Source organism: Salvelinus alpinus, chromosome 8 (assembly GCF_045679555.1).
Source record: "Salvelinus alpinus chromosome 8, SLU_Salpinus.1, whole genome shotgun sequence".
Taxonomy (NCBI): Eukaryota; Metazoa; Chordata; class Actinopteri; order Salmoniformes; family Salmonidae; genus Salvelinus; species Salvelinus alpinus.
This window is the reverse complement of record NC_092093.1, coordinates 24,733,070-24,752,108: the sequence shown is the minus strand read 5'-3', so window position 1 is coordinate 24,752,108 and position 19,039 is coordinate 24,733,070. Positions and strand designations below refer to the sequence as shown.

Sequence of the window (19,039 nt, the reverse complement as noted above, 5' to 3'; positions counted from 1 at the left end):
TACACACCAAATAGGATTTCTGATTAGACACAGAGACACGTGTTCATGTGAAAGACGTGTCTGAGCCTCCTAGCTTGGTGTGTTATGTGCTGTTCACCACCGTATTTGGAAGAGTTCAGGATAAAACTGTACGCTGTTTTATCTCTAGCAGGGAGACTGATGAGTTTAGGATAGAGAGTTTCTCTCTATCTCTCTATCTTTATCTCATTGATTTGATTTGGGTGGAGTCAATAACACAGCACAGATATAGACACACACACTTCTGTCAAACTGAGCGGAAAGCCCTAGCGGAGGATATGGTAGCGAGCGAGGGCTAATGATATTCCCCTCCGAGCATATGGTGATGTTTCCCTGTTCCCAGCACCACCTCTGTCTGTCTTTCTGTCTGTCTCTCTGTGAAAGGATACATGAAAAGGTGTCAGAGTGTCAGGTGTTCTTAAGCCCCCTGATAGAGGAGGGGAGGAAAGAGTGTCAGGTGTTCTTAAGCCCCCTGATAGAGGAGGGGAGGGGAGGAAAGAGTGTCAGGTGTTCTTAAGCCCCCTGATAGAGGAGGGGAGGAAAGAGTGTCAGGTGTTCTTAAGCCCCCTGATAGAGGAGGGGAGGAAATAGTGTCAGGTGTTCTTAAGCCCCCTGATAAAGGAGAGGAGGAAAGAGTGTCAGGTGTTCTTAAGCCCCCTGATAGAGGAGGGGAGGAAAGAGTGTCAGGTGTTCTTAAGCCCCCTGATAGAGGAGGGGAGGAAAGAGTGTCAGGTGTTCTTAAGCCCCCTGATAGAGGAGGGGAGGAAAGAGTGTCAGGTGTTCTTAAGCCCCCTGATAGAGGAGGGGAGGAAAGAGTGTCAGGTGTTCTTAAGCCCCCTGATAGAGGAGGGGAGGAAAGAGTGTCAGGTGTTCTTAAGCCCCCTGATAGAGGAGGGGAGGGGAGGAAAGAGTGTCAGGTGTTCTTAAGCCCCCTGATAGAGGAGGGGAGGGGAGGAAAGAGTGTCAGGTGTTCTTAAGCCCCCTGATAGAGGAGGGGAGGAAAGAGTGTCAGGTGTTCTTAAGCCCCCTGATAGAGGAGGGGAGGGGAGGAAAGAGTGTCAGGTGTTCTTAAGCCCCCTGATAGAGGAGGGGAGGAAAGAGTGTCAGGTGTTCTTAAGCCCCCTGATAGAGGAGGGGAGGGGAGGAAAGAGTGTCAGGTGTTCTTAAGCCCCCTGATAGAGGAGGGGAGGAAAGAGTGTCAGGTGTTCTTAAGCCCCCTGATAGAGGAGGGGAGGAAAGAGTGTCAGGTGTTCTTAAGCCCCCTGATAGAGGAGAGGAGGAAAGAGTGTCAGGTGTTCTTAAGCCCCCTGATAGAGGAGGGGAGGGGAGGAAAGAGTGTCAGGTGTTCTTAAGCCCCCTGATAGAGGAGGGGAGGAAAGAGTGTCAGGTGTTCTTAAGCCCCCTGATAGAGGAGAGGAGGAAAGAGTGTCAGGTGTTCTTAAGCCCCCTGATAGAGGAGGGGAGGGGAGGAAAGAGTGGCAGGTGTTCTTAAGCCCCCTGATAGAGGAGGGGAGGAAAGAGTGTCAGATGTTCTTAAGCCCCCTGATAGAGGAGAGGAGGGGAGGAAAGAGTGTCAGGTGTTCTTAAGCCCCCTGATAGAGGAGGGGAGGAAAGAGTGTCAGATGTTCTTAAGCCCCCTGATAGAGGAGAGGAGGGGAGGAAAGAGTGTCAGATGTTCTTAAGCCCCCTGATAGAGGAGAGGAGGGGAGGAAAGAGTGTCAGGTGTTCTTAAGCCCCCTGATAGAGGAGGGGAGGAAAGAGTGTCAGGTGTTCTTAAGCCCCCTGATAGAGGAGGGGAGGAAAGAGTGTCAGGTGTTCTTAAGCCCCCTGATAGAGGAGGGGAGGAAAGAGTGTCAGGTGTTCTTAAGCCCCCTGATAGAGGAGAGGAGGGGAGGAAAGAGTGTCAGGTGTTCTTAAGCCCCCTGATAGAGGAGGGGAGGAAAGAGTGTCAGGTGTTCTTAAGCCCCCTGATAGAGGAGAGGAGGGGAGGAAAGAGTGTCAGGTGTTCTTAAGCCCCCTGATAGAGGAGAGGAGGGGAGGAAAGAGTGTCAGGTGTTCTTAAGCCCCCTGATAGAGGAGAGGAGGAAAGAGTGTCAGGTGTTCTTAAGCCCCCTGATAGAGGAGGGGAGGGGAGGAAAGAGTGTCAGGTGTTCTTAAGCCCCCTGATAGAGGAGAGGAGGGGAGGAAAGAGTGTCAGGTGTTCTTAAGCCCCCTGATAGAGGAGAGGAGGGGAGGAAAGAGTGTCAGGTGTTCTTAAGCCCCCTGATGGAGGAAAGAGTGTCAGGTGTTCTTAAGCCCCCTGATAGAGGAGGGGAGGGGAGGAAAGAGTGTCAGGTGTTCTTAAGCCCCCTGATAGAGGAGGGGAGGAAAGAGTGTCAGATGTTCTTAAGCCCCCTGATAGAGGAGGGGAGGAAAGAGTGTCAGATGTTCTTAAGCCCCCTGATAGAGGAGGGGAGGAAAGAGTGTCAGATGTTCTTAAGCCCCCTGATAGAGGAGGGGAGGGGAGGAAAGAGTGTCAGATGTTCTTAAGCCCCCTGATAGAGGAGGGGAGGAAAGAGTGTCAGATGTTCTTAAGCCCCCTGATAGAGGAGGGGAGGAAAGAGTGTCAGATGTTCTTAAGCCCCCTGATAGAGGAGGGGAGGGGAGGAAAGAGTGTCAGGTGTTCTTAAGCCCCCTGATAGAGGAGAGGAGGAAAGAGTGTCAGGTGTTCTTAAGCCCCCTGATAGAGGAGGGGAGGAAAGAGTGTCAGATGTTCTTAAGCCCCCTGATAGAGGAGGGGAGGGGAGGAAAGAGTGTCAGGTGTTCTTAAGCCCCCTGATAGAGGAGAGGAGGAAAGAGTGTCAGGTGTTCTTAAGCCCCCTGATAGAGGAGGGGAGGAAAGAGTGCCAGGTGTTCTTAAGCCCCCTGATAGAGGAGGGTAGGGGAGGAAAGAGTGTCAGGTGTTCTTAAGCCCCCTGATAGAGGAGGGGAGGAAAGAGTGTCAGGTGTTCTTAAGCCCCCTGATAGAGGAGGGGAGGGGAGGAAAGAGTGTCAGGTGTTCTTAAGCCCCCTGATAGAGGAGGGGAGGAAAGAGTGTCAGGTGTTCTTAAGCCCCCTGATAGAGGAGAGGAGGGGAGGAAAGAGTGTCAGGTGTTCTTAAGCCCCCTGATAGAGGAGAGGAGGAAAGAGTGTCAGATGTTCTTAAGCCCCCTGATAGAGGAGAGGAGGGGAGGAAAGAGTGTCAGGTGTTCTTAAGCCCCCTGATAGAGGAGAGGAGGAAAGAGTGTCAGGTGTTCTTAAGCCCCCTGATAGAGGAGAGGAGGGGAGGAAAGAGTGTCAGGTGTTCTTAAGCCCCCTGATAGAGGAGGGGAGGGGAGGAAAGAGTGTCAGGTGTTCTTAAGCCCCCTGATAGAGGAGGGGAGGAAAGAGTGTCAGGTGTTCTTAAGCCCCCTGATAGAGGAGAGGAGGGGAGGAAAGAGTGTCAGGTGTTCTTAAGTCCCCTGATAGAGGAGGGGAGGAAAGAGTGTCAGGTGTTCTTAAGCCCCCTGATAGAGGAGAGGAGGGGAGGAAAGAGTGTCAGGTGTTCTTAAGCCCCCTGATAGAGGAGAGGAGGGGAGGAAAGAGTGTCAGGTGTTCTTAAGCCCCCTGATAGAGGAGAGGAGGGGAGGAAAGAGTGTCAGGTGTTCTTAAGCCCCCTGATAGAGGAGAGGAGGGGAGGAAAGAGTGTCAGGTGTTCTTAAGCCCCCTGATAGAGGAGGGGAGGGGAGGAAAGAGTGTCAGGTGTTCTTAAGCCCCCTGATAGAGGAGGGGAGGGGAGGAAAGAGTGTCAGGTGTTCTTAAGCCCCCTGATAGAGGAGGGGAGGGGAGGAAAGAGTGTCAGATGTTCTTAAGCCCCCTGATAGAGGAGAGGAGGAAAGAGTGTCAGGTGTTCTTAAGCCCCCTGATAGAGGAGGGTAGGAAAGAGTGTCAGGTGTTCTTAAGCCCCCTGATAGAGGAGGGGAGGAAAGAGTGTCAGGTGTTCTTAAGCCCCCTGATAGAGGAGGGTAGGAAAGAGTGTCAGATGTTCTTAAGCCCCCTGATAGAGGAGAGGAGGGGAGGAAAGAGTGTCAGATGTTCTTAAGCCCCCTGATAGAGGAGAGGAGGAAAGAGTGTCAGATGTTCTTAAGCCCCCTGATAGAGGAGAGGAGGAAAGAGTGTCAGATGTTCTTAAGCCCCCTGATAGAGGAGAGGAGGAAAGAGTGTCAGATGTTCTTAAGCCCCCTGATAGAGGAGAGGAGGAAAGAGTGTCAGATGTTCTTAAGCCCCCTGATAGAGGAGAGGAGGAAAGAGTGTCAGATGTTCTTAAGCCCCCTGATAGAGGAGAGGAGGAAAGAGTGTCAGATGTTCTTAAGCCCCCTGATAGAGGAGAGGAGGAAAGAGTGTCAGGTGTTCTTAAGCCCCCTGATAGAGGAGAGGAGGAAAGAGTGTCAGGTGTTCTTAAGCCCCCTGATAGAGGAGGGGAGGAAAGAGTGTCAGATGTTCTTAAGCCCCCTGATAGAGGAGGGTAGGAAAGAGTGTCTGGGCAGCTTGTCCTTCAAGACTATTGAGGTGCAATGGCATAGAAGTGTGTTCAGGATTTAATTGGATTCAATAATGTCATTGGTATTCAGTGAAAAGGTACAATATACTGTATGACACAATACAACATCATGTAAACCATACTGATGAGGGCAACCTTTTACTCAACACAACTAGGTACCACGTAGGCTAGTTGTGTTGCTGCTCCAGCGACATCTCTCTATAGGATCAGAATTGGCATCACAATATATTCAGCACTCTGCACACAGTGTCATCTCATCAAGGCATTGCAAATCAAAATGCCCATCCTTCCCCTTTAAAACTCTGTGTTTCACTGTCTCTCAGTGTGTCTGTCTCCCAGCCAAGGTTCATTACCGTTGGCTCTACTGTTGTCTGTACATCCCAGTCAGCCACTTTCCCTGATACAATAATACCCACACAGACACACTCTGCCTGCCAGGAACATGGTTCAATGCAGAGACGTGTGAAAAACTGTACCAGAAAATAGTTATGACAACGTTTGAAAGTTGCCCTCCACACCTTTCAAATGCCCTCCACACACTTTGTAAAGAAAAGTGATTTAGTCAGAAATAGACGAGTAAATGTATTATGTGAGGTACATAAATCTACATGTTTGCTTTTTGTTTGTCATGTGATTATTGTACAATGCAAAAAAAAGATCATGTTATGATGTTTGTTGACATGATAATGAGTCCTATTGGAGGCGGGTTGCTCCGTATAGCCAGGCCCAGGGAGGTAGGATGTAGTTGGACTTGCCTTTGGCACACTGCCATCCCAGGGGAAAGTGAACTCTTTATGCTCAACATCACTGTCTCTCCAGGAACTATACTCCTTCTACCTTTTCTGACTGCACTCACAACAGCAACATTTTTCAGAGCTAAACGCTCCCAAGGTCTCCCTCTCTCTCCCTTCCTTCCTCCCTCGCTTTCTTCATTGTTTTTCACAAGAGTGCACCCATCCAGGGGTTACAACACCCCTGGCCCAGCCTGTCGTGAGTAAAAGAAGAAACTTGAAGAGCTCAGCACAGCAGTGTATGGCTTTAAACAAATCAACTCAAACCCTGGTTGGTGCTGCTCTCAGGTGAAAAAGCCCACTTCCTAATGGCACCAGTTGACAGGGCTGCACAAAGTGGTAGTACACCACAGACAGCAGCCCAAAACAGCTCAATCTCTCCCTCCCTGAGGGATCTGGTGCAGTAGGAGTCTCCTCGCGGGCAGAGAAGTGACGACTACTGCTTTCTTTCCCACTGCGAGAGACACTTATCCACAAAGCAGCACTTTGTTTCAATGTCTCCACTTTCACATTGCGAACAAAAACACCAGTAACCTTCAGAGCACCCAAGCAATTATCTAAACATCCTCTCCATCTCCAAAATAACAAGATGCTTCTCTTCCTATCACGTCTATATTTAGCAACCGTTCTTTCTCGCTGTATTAAATTAATTTTTCTTGCCCAAGGTGTTTCATCTGTGTGCGCTGTGCAGTACAACCCTGAATGTTTCGAAATAGATTTTCATTTTGAAGACTGCACATGAAATGACACTGTAATAAGTGAAAGACAGATTGAATATGATCTCTTGATCATTTTGGTATTGCTGTCAAATGTCAAGTATGCCTAATAATAGCGGCGAATGTAATCAGTGCAGAAAGTTAAAAAGCATACTTAACAACTACACTAAGTACAGGCCTGGGGCTACAAAGACTTGCTTGGGAATATTCCACTCAAATTCTTTAAATAGGGACTCAATTATCACTTGGAAATGAATAGTTGAATCATTAGAAACCATTGGACCAAAGTCCCAAGACTAAAGGGGAGATTCTATTTGGATGAGCTCCTAGATGCTGATCTAAGGTCAGTTTTCCCTAATACTGGTAAAGGTTAGGATTTGGGGTGGGCTTCTGCCTGTGTACTACTGCGTGCCCCTGTTGTCGCCCCCTTCTGGCTATTCTAAGCATAGCCGCTGGTTGGAACCAATGATTTGAACATAAACTCAGGAAAAAAAAGAAATGTCCTCTCACTGTCAACTGCTTTTATTTTCAGCAAACTTAACATGTGTAAATATTTGTATGAACAAAACAAGATTCAACAACTGAGACATAAACTAAACAAGTTCCACAGACATGTGACTAACAGAAATTGAATAATGTGTCCCTGAACAAAGGGGGGTCAAAATCAAAGTAACAGTCAGTATCTGGTGTGGCCACCAGCTGCATTAAGTACTGCAGATTTGCCAGTTCTTGCTGTGAGATGTTACCCCACTCTTCTACCAAGGCACCTGCAAGTTCCCAGACATTTCTGGGGGAGATGGCGCTAGCACTTACCCTCCGATCCAACAGGTCCCAGACCAGCTCAATGGGATTGAGATCCGGGCTCTTCGCTGGCAATGGCAGAACACTGACATTTCTGTCTTGCAGGAAATCACACACAGAACGAGCAGTATGGCTGGTGGCATTGTCATGCTGGAGTCATGTCAGGATGAGCCTGCAGGAAGGGTACTACATGAGGGAAGAGGATGTCTTCCCTGTAATGCACAGCGTTGAGATTGCCTGCAATGACAACAAGCTCAGTCCGATGATGCTGTGACACACCGCCCCAGACCATGACGGACCATCCACGTCCAAATCGATCCCGCTCCAGAGTACAGGCCTCGGTGTAACGCTCATTCCTTCGATGATAAACGCAAATCCGACCATTACCCCTGGTGAGACAAAACCGCAACTTGTCAGTGAAGAGCACTTTTTGCCAGTCCTGTCTGGTCCAGCGACAGTAGGTTTGTGCCCATAGGCAACGTTGTTCCCAGTGATGTCTGGTGAGAACCTGCCTTACAACAGGCCTACAAGCCCTCAGTCCAATAAAATTGCAATGTCCGTCCAGCCTCTCTCAGACTATTGCGGACAGTCTGGGCACTGATGGAGGGATTGTGCGTTCCTGGTGTAACTCGGGCAGTTGTTGTTGCCATCCTGTACCTGTCCCGCAGGTGTGATGTTCGGATGTACCAATCCTGTGCAGGTGTTGTTACACGTGGTCTGCCACTGCAAGGACGATCAGCTGTCCGTCCTGTCTCCCTGTAGCGCTGTCTTAGGCATCTCACAGTACGGACATTGCAATTTAGTGCCCTGGCCACATCTGCAGTCCTCATGCCTCCTTGCAGCATGCCTAAGGCACGTTCATGCAGATGAGCAGGGACCCTGGGCATCTTTCTTTTGGTGTTTTTCAGAGTCAGTAGAAAAGCCTCTTTAGTGTTCTAAGTTTTCATAACTGTGACCTTAATTCCTTACCGTCTGTAAGCTGTTAGTGTCTTAACGACCGTTCCACAGGTGCATGTTCATTAATTGTTTATGGTTCATTGAACAAGCATGGGAAACAGTTTTTAAACCCTTTACAATGAAGATCTGTGAAGTTATTTAGATTTTTAGGAATTATCTTTGAAAGACAGGGTCCTGAAAAAAGGACGTTTCTGAGTTGATATGTAGTGGACTGATAGGGGGCGCTGTGTTGAAGCCACCATGGTACCTCCCACCTTTGTAAAACATATTTTGGAAGCTATAGAAGCTAAATTTATTAATGTCTATATTCGTTTTGACATGCTTATTCTATTACAGACACCTTAATGCATAAAGTATATTATGTGAACTAAACATAAAAATAAACATGAACAAATATATAAAAACATTTACCTTAAAGTATATTTTTTTGAAATTACTAATGTTACTGTCCTCACTACAGGAAAAAATACATAAATCAATGTAATTTTGTCCTTGAAACATATATTTGAAATACTGTAGAAATCAATTCATTCCTATGGAGGACTGATCCTACTGGGGAGTACCAATATGGCCGACCATGCTTCTCACTGGCCAATACATAGCATCAGCAATCCAGGGTTTATATACATCATTGGTTGGAACCCTACCACCTGTACTCTCCTCCTGTTGCATTTGGTTCTTAACCTTGTTCATGTGATGTGGCCCTAAAGATTGTTGTCCCCTCCCTCCCTCACCTCCCTCCCTCCCTCCGTTTCTCTTACAGTCCCGTCACTCTCATCAGCATGTGTCCGGAGCAGTATGAGTGAGTATCTGCACGCCCCGCCCCGGGGAGATCAGAATGCCCCTGAACAGTCTGCCCTCCTCCCTGTCCCTGCATCCACAACTCACCACCCCAACCACCCCCACTAAGCCGTCATACCGCATGTTGCCTGTCTGCCCGATTGACCAACCAACCTACCAAACTCTTCCTCCCCTTCACAGCCTCCTCTTCCTCCTAACCTCCTCTCATCCCATTAGCAGTGCAGTAACTCCTGACCGGCTTCCTAGATCAGCACAATCTTCTGTTGTTTCTTTGTTGATTATATTCTCCTAGATTTCTAGCTGCTGATTGTTTCATTTGATTGAAGTCTTTTTGGTTGTTATTGTGTTTCATGTTGTACCCGTCTCCACCCCTCCATTCCCTCTCTTCAGGCTTTCCCAGTCACCCCAGCTCTCTCATGATGACACTCATTCCAGGATAGAGCAGTATGCTAGCAGGTACTGTACACTACCATCACACAAACCTTGCACATACTTGGTATACCAATGACTGTCTATGCCAGACTATTGTCCATTAAGGGTAGAGACAAAGTAGGGCTAGCCTCCCCTGCCAATTTGGCTGTGCCCCCTCAGTGCCAGCCGTTCCGTATGCTATTCTGACATGGATCTTTCCTTTTCATTAACCATTAACCCACAGGTCAATCACTACAGCCCCTGACTGTTACCAGATAACAAGCTGCCTTGACACACACACACACACACACACACACACACACACACACACACACACACACACACACACACACACACACACACACACACACACACACACACACACACACACACACACACACACACACACACACACACACACACACACACACACACAGCCAGACAGACTCAGTATTAACAGAGCTATCCCAATGTCAGCCTTGGGCCAGTGTAGGGATCATGTTCTCTTTGTCTTCATCTCCCTAGGAGTTATGAGGCTCCCCTCTCTTTATTACACAGTTCAATACATAGAGCCTTTCATCTGCTGGCCCAATCTAATTACCATGGGGGGGGGGGGGGTTCTGTGTGTGTGTGTGTGTGTGTGTGTGTGTGTGTGTGTGTGTGTGTGTGTGTGTGTGTGTGTGTGTGTGTGTGTGTGTGTGTGTGTGTGTGTTTCTGTGTGTGTGTGTGTGTTTCTGTGTGTGTGTGTGTGTGTGTGTGTGTGTGTGTGTTTGTGTGTGTGTGTGTGTGTTTCTGTGTGTGTGTTTCTGTGTGTGTGTGTGTGAGCACCAGTGCCAGTAATCAACTGTGTTCCCCATCCCAACCGCATAGATCTATCACAACACACACTCCCCCCATGCCCAATAGGATGTGACCGGTGTGGCTCTGACCCTCTCGTCCCGGCCATGTGCAGCACTGTACCCATAATCCATCTCATGTCATAACTGGGTCCCATATTGCGATGGCTGATCCTCTAGCTGTTGGGCTGAACCCTGCCTGATGTCTGCCGTCCACTCCTAGCCAGCAGGGGTTGCCTCTGTACCCAGCAGTGTTTGGTAGGCGTTGACCCCCATGGCAACGTTTCTGAACTAATCCAGCTAATGTCTGTATCTGTGTTTCTCAGGCTGGCTCAGATGGAACGCTCCAACGGATCTCTGCCCACTGACAGCAGCTCAGCTACAGGAAGCATGTAAGTAACCATTAGTAATCGTTTCCATTTGTAACTGTTTCCCCTCTGTCCTCCTACCTGTCAGTAACCATTAGTAATCGTTTCCATTTGTAACTGTTTCCCCTCTGTCCTCCTACCTGTCAGTAACCATTAGACTCTGTCCTCCTACCTGTCAGTAACCATTAGACTCTGTCCTCCTACCTGTCAGTAACCATTAGACTCTGTCCTCCTACCTGTCAGTAACCATTAGACTCTGTCCTCCTACCTGTCAGTAACCATTAGACTCTGTCCTCCTACCTGTCAGTAACCATTAGACTCTGTCCTCCTACCTGTCAGTAACCATTAGACTCTGTCCTCCTACCTGTCAGTAACCATTAGACTCTGTCCTCCTACCTATCAGTAACCATTAGACTCTGTCCTCCTACCTGTCAGTAACCATTAGACTCTGTCCTCCTACCTGTCAGTAACCATTAGACTCTGTCCTCCTACCTATCAGTAACCATTAGACTCTGTCCTCCTACCTGTCAGTAACCATTAGACTCTGTCCTCCTACCTGTCAGTAACCATTAGACTCTGTCCACCTACCTGTCAGTAACCATTAGACTCTGTCCACCTACCTGTCAGTAACCATTAGACTCTGTCCACCTACCTGTCAGTAACCATTAGACTCTCTCCTCCTACCTGTCAGTAACCATTAGACTCTGTCCTCCTACCTGTCAGTAACCATTAGACTCTGTCCTCCTACCTGTCAGTAACCATTAGACTCTGTCCTCCTACCTGTCAGTAACCATTAGACTCTGTCCACCTACCTGTCAGTAACCATTAGACTCTGTCCTCCTACCTGTCAGTAACCATTAGACTCTGTCCACCTACCTGTCAGTAACCATTAGACTCTCTCCTCCTACCTGTCAGTAACCATTAGACTCTGTCCTCCTACCTGTCAGTAACCATTAGACTCTGTCCACCTACCTATCAGTAACCATTAGACTCTGTCCACCTCCCTGTCAGTAACCATTAGACTCTGTCCACCTACCTGTCAGTAACCATTAGACTCTGTCCACCTACCTGTCAGTAACCATTAGACTCTGTCCTCCTACCTGTCAGTAACCATTAGACTCTGTCCACCTCCCTGTCAGTAACCATTAGACTCTGTCCACCTACCTGTCAGTAACCATTAGACTCTGTCCACCTACCTGTCAGTAACCATTAGACTCTGTCCTCCTACCTGTCAGTAACCATTAGACTCTGTCCTCCTACCTGTCAGTAACCATTAGACTCTGTCCTCCTACCTGTCAGTAACCATTAGACTCTGTCCTCCTACCTGTCAGTAACCATTAGACTCTGTCCACCTACCTGTCAGTAACCATTAGACTCTGTCCACCTACCTGTCAGTAACCATTAGACTCTGTCCACCTACCTGTCAGTAACCATTAGACTCTGTCCACCTACCTGTCAGTAACCATTAGACTCTGTCCACCTACCTATCAGTAACCATTAGACTCTGTCCTCCTACCTGTCAGTAACCATTAGACTCTGTCCTCCTACCTGTCAGTAACCATTAGACTCTGTCCTCCTACCTGTCAGTAACCATTAGACTCTGTCCACCTACCTGTCAGTAACCATTAGACTCTGTCCACCTACCTGTCAGTAACCATTAGACTCTGTCCACCTACCTGTCAGTAACCATTAGACTCTGTCCACCTACCTGTCAGTAACCATTAGACTCTCTCCTCCTACCTGTCAGTAACCATTAGACTCTGTCCTCCTACCTGTCAGTAACCATTAGACTCTGTCCACCTACCTGTCAGTAACCATTAGACTCTGTCCTCCTACCTGTCAGTAACCATTAGACTTTGTCCTCCTACCTGTCAGTAACCATTAGACTCTGTCCTCCTACCTGTCAGTAACCATTAGACTCTGTCCACCTACCTGTCAGTAACCATTAGAGTCTGTCCACCTACCTGTCAGTAACCATTAGACTCTGTCCACCTACCTGTCAGTAACCATTAGACTCTCTCCTCCTACCTGTCAGTAACCATTAGACTCTGTCCTCCTACCTGTCAGTAACCATTAGACTCTGTCCACCTACCTGTCAGTAACCATTAGACTCTGTCCTCCTACCTGTCAGTAACCATTAGACTCTGTCCTCCTACCTGTCAGTAACCATTAGACTCTGTCCACCTACCTGTCAGTAACCATTAGACTCTGTCCACCTACCTGTCAGTAACCATTAGACTCTGTCCTCCTACCTGTCAGTAACCATTAGACTCTGTCCTCCTACCTGTCAGTAACCATTAGACTCTGTCCTCCTACCTGTCAGTAACCATTAGACTCTGTCCTCCTACCTGTCAGTAACCATTAGACTCTGTCCACCTACCTGTCAGTAACCATTAGACTCTGTCCACCTACCTGTCAGTAACCATTAGACTCTGTCCACCTACCTGTCAGTAACCATTAGACTCTGTCCACCTACCTGTCAGTAACCATTAGACTCTGTCCACCTACCTATCAGTAACCATTAGACTCTGTCCTCCTACCTGTCAGTAACCATTAGACTCTGTCCTCCTACCTGTCAGTAACCATTAGACTCTGTCCTCCTACCTGTCAGTAACCATTAGACTCTGTCCACCTACCTGTCAGTAACCATTAGACTCTGTCCACCTACCTGTCAGTAACCATTAGACTCTGTCCACCTACCTGTCAGTAACCATTAGACTCTGTCCACCTACCTGTCAGTAACCATTAGACTCTGTCCTCCTACCTGTCAGTAACCATTAGACTCTGTCCTCCTACCTGTCAGTAACCATTAGACTCTGTCCACCTACCTGTCAGTAACCATTAGACTCTGTCCACCTACCTGTCAGTAACCATTAGACTCTGTCCACCTACCTGTCAGTAACCATTAGACTCTGTCCACCTACCTGTCAGTAACCATTAGACTCTGTCCTCCTACCTGTCAGTAACCATTAGACTCTGTCCTCCTACCTGTCAGTAACCATTAGACTCTGTCCTCCTACCTGTCAGTAACCATTAGACTCTGTCCTCCTACCTGTCAGTAACCATTAGACTCTGTCCACCTACCTGTCAGTAACCATTAGACTCTGTCCACCTACCTGTCAGTAACCATTAGACTCTGTCCTCCTACCTGTCAGTAACCATTAGACTCTGTCCACCTACCTGTCAGTAACCATTAGACTCTGTCCACCTACCTGTCAGTAACCATTAGACTCTGTCCACCTACCTGTCAGTAACCATTAGACTCTGTCCACCTACCTGTCAGTAACCATTAGACTCTGTCCACCTACCTATCAGTAACCATTAGACTCTGTCCACCTACCTGTCAGTAACCATTAGACTCTGTCCACCTACCTGTCAGTAACCATTAGACTCTGTCCTCCTACCTGTCAGTAACCATTAGACTCTGTCCTCCTACCTGTCAGTAACCATTAGACTCTGTCCTCCTACCTGTCAGTAACCATTAGACTCTGTCCTCCTACCTGTCAGTAACCATTAGACTCTGTCCACCTACCTGTCAGTAACCATTAGACTCTGTCCACCTACCTGTCAGTAACCATTAGACTCTGTCCTCCTACCTGTCAGTAACCATTAGACTCTGTCCTCCTACCTGTCAGTAACCATTAGACTCTGTCCTCCTACCTGTCAGTAACCATTAGACTCTGTCCTCCTACCTGTCAGTAACCATTAGACTCTGTCCTCCTACCTGTCAGTAACCATTAGACTCTGTCCTCCTACCTGTCAGTAACCATTAGACTCTGTCCACCTACCTGTCAGTAACCATTAGACTCTGTCCACCTACCTGTCAGTAACCATTAGACCCTGTCCTCCTACCTGTCAGTAACCATTAGACTCTGTCCACCTAGAAAACAAGATGGGGAGAGGATAGAAAACAAGATGGGGAGAGGATAGAAAACAAGATGGGGAGAGGATAGAAAACAAGATGGGGAGAGGATAGAAAACAAGATGGGGAGAGGATAGAAAACAAGATGGGGAGAGGATAGAAAACAAGATGGGGAGAGGATAGAAAACAAGATGGGGAGAGGATAGAAAACAAGATGGGGAGAGGATAGAAAACAAGATGGGGAGAGGATAGAAAACAAGATGGGGAGAGGATAGAAAACAAGATGGGGAGAGGATAGAAAACAAGATGGAGAGAGGATAGAAAACAAGATGGGGAGAGGATGGAAAACAAGATGGGGAGAGGATAGAAAACAAGATGGGGGGAGGATAGAAAACAAGATGGGGAGAGGATAGAAAACAAGATGGGGAGAGGATAGAAAACAAGATGGGGGGAGGATAGAAAACAAGATGGGGAGAGGATAGAAAACAAGATGGGGAGAGGATAGAAAACAAGATGGGGGGAGGATAGAAAACAAGATGGGGAGAGGATAGAAAACAAGATGGGGAGAGGATAGAAAACAAGATGGGGGGAGGATGGAAAACAAGATGGGGAGAGGATAGAAAACAAGATGGGGAGAGGATGGAAAACAAGATGGAGAGAGGATAGAAAACAAGATGGGGAGAGGATGGAAAACAAGATGGGGAGAGGATAGAAAACAAGATGGGGAGAGGATGGAAAACAAGATGGGGAGAGGATAGAAAACAAGATGGAGAGAGGATAGAAAACAAGATGGGGAGAGGATAGAAAACAAGATGGAGAGAGGATAGAAAACAAGATGGGGGGAGGATAGAAAACAAGATGGGGAGAGGATAGAAAACAAGATGGGGAGAGGATAGAAAACAAGATGGGGAGAGGATGGAAAACAAGATGGGGAGAGGATAGAAAACAAGATGGGGAGAGGATAGAAAACAAGATGGGGAGAGGATAGAAAACAAGATGGAGAGAGGATAGAAAACAAGATGGGGAGAGGATAGAAAACAAGATGGAGAGAGGATAGAAAACAAGATGGGGGGAGGATAGAAAACAAGATGGGGAGAGGATAGAAAACAAGATGGGGAGAGGATAGAAAACAAGATGGGGAGAGGATGGAAAACAAGATGGGGAGAGGATGGAAAACAAGATGGGGAGAGGATAGAAAACAAGATGGGGAGAGGATAGAAAACAAGTTGGGGAGAGGATAGAAAACAAAATGGGAGAGGATAGAAAACAAGATGGGGAGAGGATAGAAAACAAGATGGGGAGAGGATAGAAAACAAGATGGGGAGAGGATAGAAAACAAGATGGAGAGAGGATAGAAAACAAGATGGGGAGAGGATAGAAAACAAGATGGGGAGAGGATAGAAAACAAGATGGGGAGAGGATAGAAAACAAGATGGGGAGAGGATAGAAAACAAGATGGGGAGAAGATGGAAAACAAGATGGGGAGAGGATAGAAAACAAGATGGGGAGAGGATAGAAAACAAGATGGGGAGAGGATGGAAAACAAGATGGGGAGAGGATAGAAAACAAGATGGGGAGAGGATAGAAAACAAGATGGGGAGAGGATAGAAAACAAGATGGGGAGAGGATGGAAAACAAGATGGGGAGAGGATGGAAAACAAGATGGGGAGAGGGTGGGTGAGAGAAAGAGAATGGGAGACAGAAGAACTGAGAGGGAGGAAAGAAGTTTGAATTACGCACGGGGGAGAAAGATAACGATGAAAAGAGTGGATAAGAGAGAGTGATATGTTACGGAGAGAAATATGGTTTGCTTTGATAAAGACCTTGGAGTTGGAAAAATGTTATGGAAAGAGAAGTTTAGAAAGAAAAGGCGGGGAGAGAGAGGGAGAAGAGATGACAAAAGATAGAGAGGCAGTTAGCAGTACAAAGAGAGGGAACATGCTGAAGCTCCAGATGTGTGTGTGTTGTGTGTGAAAGGTTGAGTGTTTCTGTATACCATTAAAGCTGTCTGGAGGGCATGTTGAGACCTATTCCCAGCTGAGATCCTAATCGGGGGAATGAGTTCTCTAAACTCTGATGCCCTCTGAGGTCACACACACACTGTGATGCTGGTTGGAGGTCTCTGTACACCCTCTGTGATGCTGGTTGGAGGTCTCTGTACACCCTCTGTGATTCTGGTTGGAGGTCTCTGGTTACCCTCTGTGATGCTGGTTGGAGGTCTCTGTACATCCTCTGTGATGCTGGTTGGAGGTCTCTGGTTACCCTCTGTGATTCTGGTTGGAGGTCTCTGGTTACCCTCTGTGATGCTGGTTGGAGGTCTCTGTACACCCTCTGTGATGCTGGTTGGAGGTCTCTGGTCACCCTCTGTGATGTTGGTTGGAGGTCTCTGGTCACCCTCTGTGATGTTGGTTGGAGGTCTCTGGTCACCCTCTGTGATGCTGGTTGGAGGTCTCTGTACACCCTCTGTGATTCTGGTTGGAGGTCTCTGGTTACCCTCTGTGATTCTGGTTGGAGGTCTCTGTACACCCTCTGTGATGCTGGTTGGAGGTCTCTGGTCACCCTCTGTGATGCTGGTTGGAGGTCTCTGGTCACCCTCTGTGATTCTGGTTGGAGGTCTCTGGTTACCCTCTGTGATTCTGGTTGGAGGTCTCTGTACACCCTCTGTGATGCTGGTTGGAGGTCTCTGTACACCCTCTGTGATGCTGGTTGGTGGTCTCTGTACACCCTCTGTGATTCTGGTTGGAGGTCTCTGGTTACCCTCTGTGATTCTGGTTGGAGGTCTCTGGTTACCCTCTGTGATGCTGGTTGGAGGTCTCTGTACACCCTCTGTGATGCTGGTTGGAGGTCTCTGTACACCCTCTGTGATGCTGGTTGGAGGTCTCTGTACACCCTCTGTGATGCTGGTTGGAGGTCTCTGGTCACCCTCTGTGATTCTGGTTGGAGGTCTCTGGTTACCCTCTGTGATTCTGGTTGGAGGTCTCTGGTCACCCTCTGTGATGCTGGTTGGAGGTCTCTGTACACCCTCTGTGATGCTGGTTGGAGGTCTCTGGTCACCCTCTGTGATTCTGGTTGGAGGTCTCTGGTCACCCTCTGTGATGCTGGTTGGAGGTCTCTGGTCACCCTCTGTGATGCTGGTTGGAGGTCTCTGGTCACCCTCTGTGATGCTGGTTGGAGGTCTCTGGTCACCCTCTGTGATTCTGGTTGGAGGTCTCTGGTCACCCTCTGTGATGCTGGTTGGAGGTCTCTGGTCACCCTCTGTGATGCTGGTTGGAGGTCTCTGGTCACCCTCTGTGATTCTGGTTGGAGGTCTCTGGTCACCCTCTGTGATGCTGGTTGGAGGTCTCTGGTCACCCTCTGTGATGCTGGTTGGAGGTCTCTGGTCACCCTCTGTGATTCTGGTTGGAGGTCTCTGGTCACCCTCTGTGATTCTGGTTGGAGGTCTCTGGTCACCCTCTGTGATTCTGGTTGGAGGTCTCTGTACACCCTCTGATGTTGGTTGGAGGTCTCTGGTCACCCTCTGTGATGCTGGTTGGAGGTCTCTGTACACCCTCTGTGATGCTGGTTGGAGGTCTCTGGTCACCCTCTGTGATGCTGGTTGGAGGTCTCTGGTCACCCTCTGTGATGCTGGTTGGAGGTCTCTGTACACCCTCTGTGATGCTGGTTGGAGGTCTCTGGTCACCCTCTGTGATGCTGGTTGGAGGTCTCTGGTCACCCTCTGTGATTCTGGTTGGAGGTCTCTGGTCACCCTCTGTGATTCTGGTTGGAGGTCTCTGGTCACCCTCTGTGATTCTGGTTGGAGGTCTCTGTACACCCTCTGTGATGCTGGTTGGAGGTCTCTGGTCACCCTCTGTGATTCTGGTTGGAGGTCTCTGTACACCCTCTGATGTTGGTTGGAGGTCTCTGGTCACCCTCTGTGATGCTGGTTGGAGGTCTCTGTACACCCTCTGATGTTGGTTGGAGGTCTCTGTACACCCTCTGTGATGCTGGTTGGAGGTCTCTGTACACCCTCTGTGATGCTGGTTGGAGGTCTCTGGTCACCCTCTGTGATTCTGGTTGGAGGTCTCTGGTTACCCTCTGTGATTCTGGTTGGAGGTCTCTGTACACCCTCTGTGATTCTGGTTGGAGGTCTCTGTACACCCTCTGTGATGCTGGTTGGAGGTCTCTGGTTACCCTCTGTGATGCTGGTTGGAGGTCTCTGGTTACCCTCTGTGATTCTGGTTGGAGGTCTCTGTACACCCTCTGTGATTCTGGTTGGAGGTCTCTGGTTACCCTCTGTGATGCTGGTTGGAGGTCTCTGGTTACCCTCTGTGATTCTGGTTGGAGGTCTCTGGTTACCCTCTGTGATGCTGGTTGGAGGTCTCTGGTCACCCTCTGTGATTCTGGTTGGAGGTCTCTGGTTACCCTCTGTGATTCTGGTTGGAGGTCTCTGTACACCCTCTGTGATGCTGGTTGGAGGTCTCTGTACACCCTCTGTGATGCTGGTTGGAGGTCTCTGGTTACCCTCTGTGATTCTGGTTGGAGGTCTCTGTACACCCTCTGTGATTCTGGTTGGAGGTCTCTGTACACCCTCTGTGATGCTGGTTGGAGGTCTCTGGTTACCCTCTGTGATTCTGGTTGGAGGTCTCTGTACACCCTCTGTGATGCTGGTTGGAGGTCTCTGTACACCCTCTGTGATGCTGGTTGGAGGTCTCTGTACACCCTCTGTGATGCTGGTTGGAGGTCTCTGTACACCCTCTGTGATGCTGGTTGGAGGTCTCTGTACACCCTCTGTGATGCTGGTTGGAGGTCTCTGTACACCCTCTGTGATGCTGGTTGGAGGTCTCTGTACACCCTCTGTGATTCTGGTTGGAGGTCTCTGTACACCCTCTGTGATGCTGGTTGGAGGTCTCTGTACACCCTCTGTGATTCTGGTTGGAGGTC

General features: G+C 48.6%; 1 protein-coding gene across 8 annotated transcripts in view; it reads left to right on the top strand.

The window, feature by feature from the left end:
* The window catches only part of utrn (utrophin), a 364,756-nt gene that overhangs the window by 324,454 nt on the left and 21,263 nt on the right, over positions 1-19,039 (top strand). For 7 of the 8 annotated variants that reach the window (XM_071413075.1, XM_071413076.1, XM_071413074.1 and 4 more), the window contains 3 exons: positions 8,605-8,643; positions 9,033-9,098; positions 10,216-10,281. In XM_071413075.1, coding sequence (XP_071269176.1) covers positions 8,605-8,643; positions 9,033-9,098; positions 10,216-10,281 — 171 coding nt within the window. The remainder of the gene's footprint in view (positions 1-8,604; positions 8,644-9,032; positions 9,099-10,215; positions 10,282-19,039) is intronic. The other variant, XM_071413077.1, reaches the window with a different exon arrangement.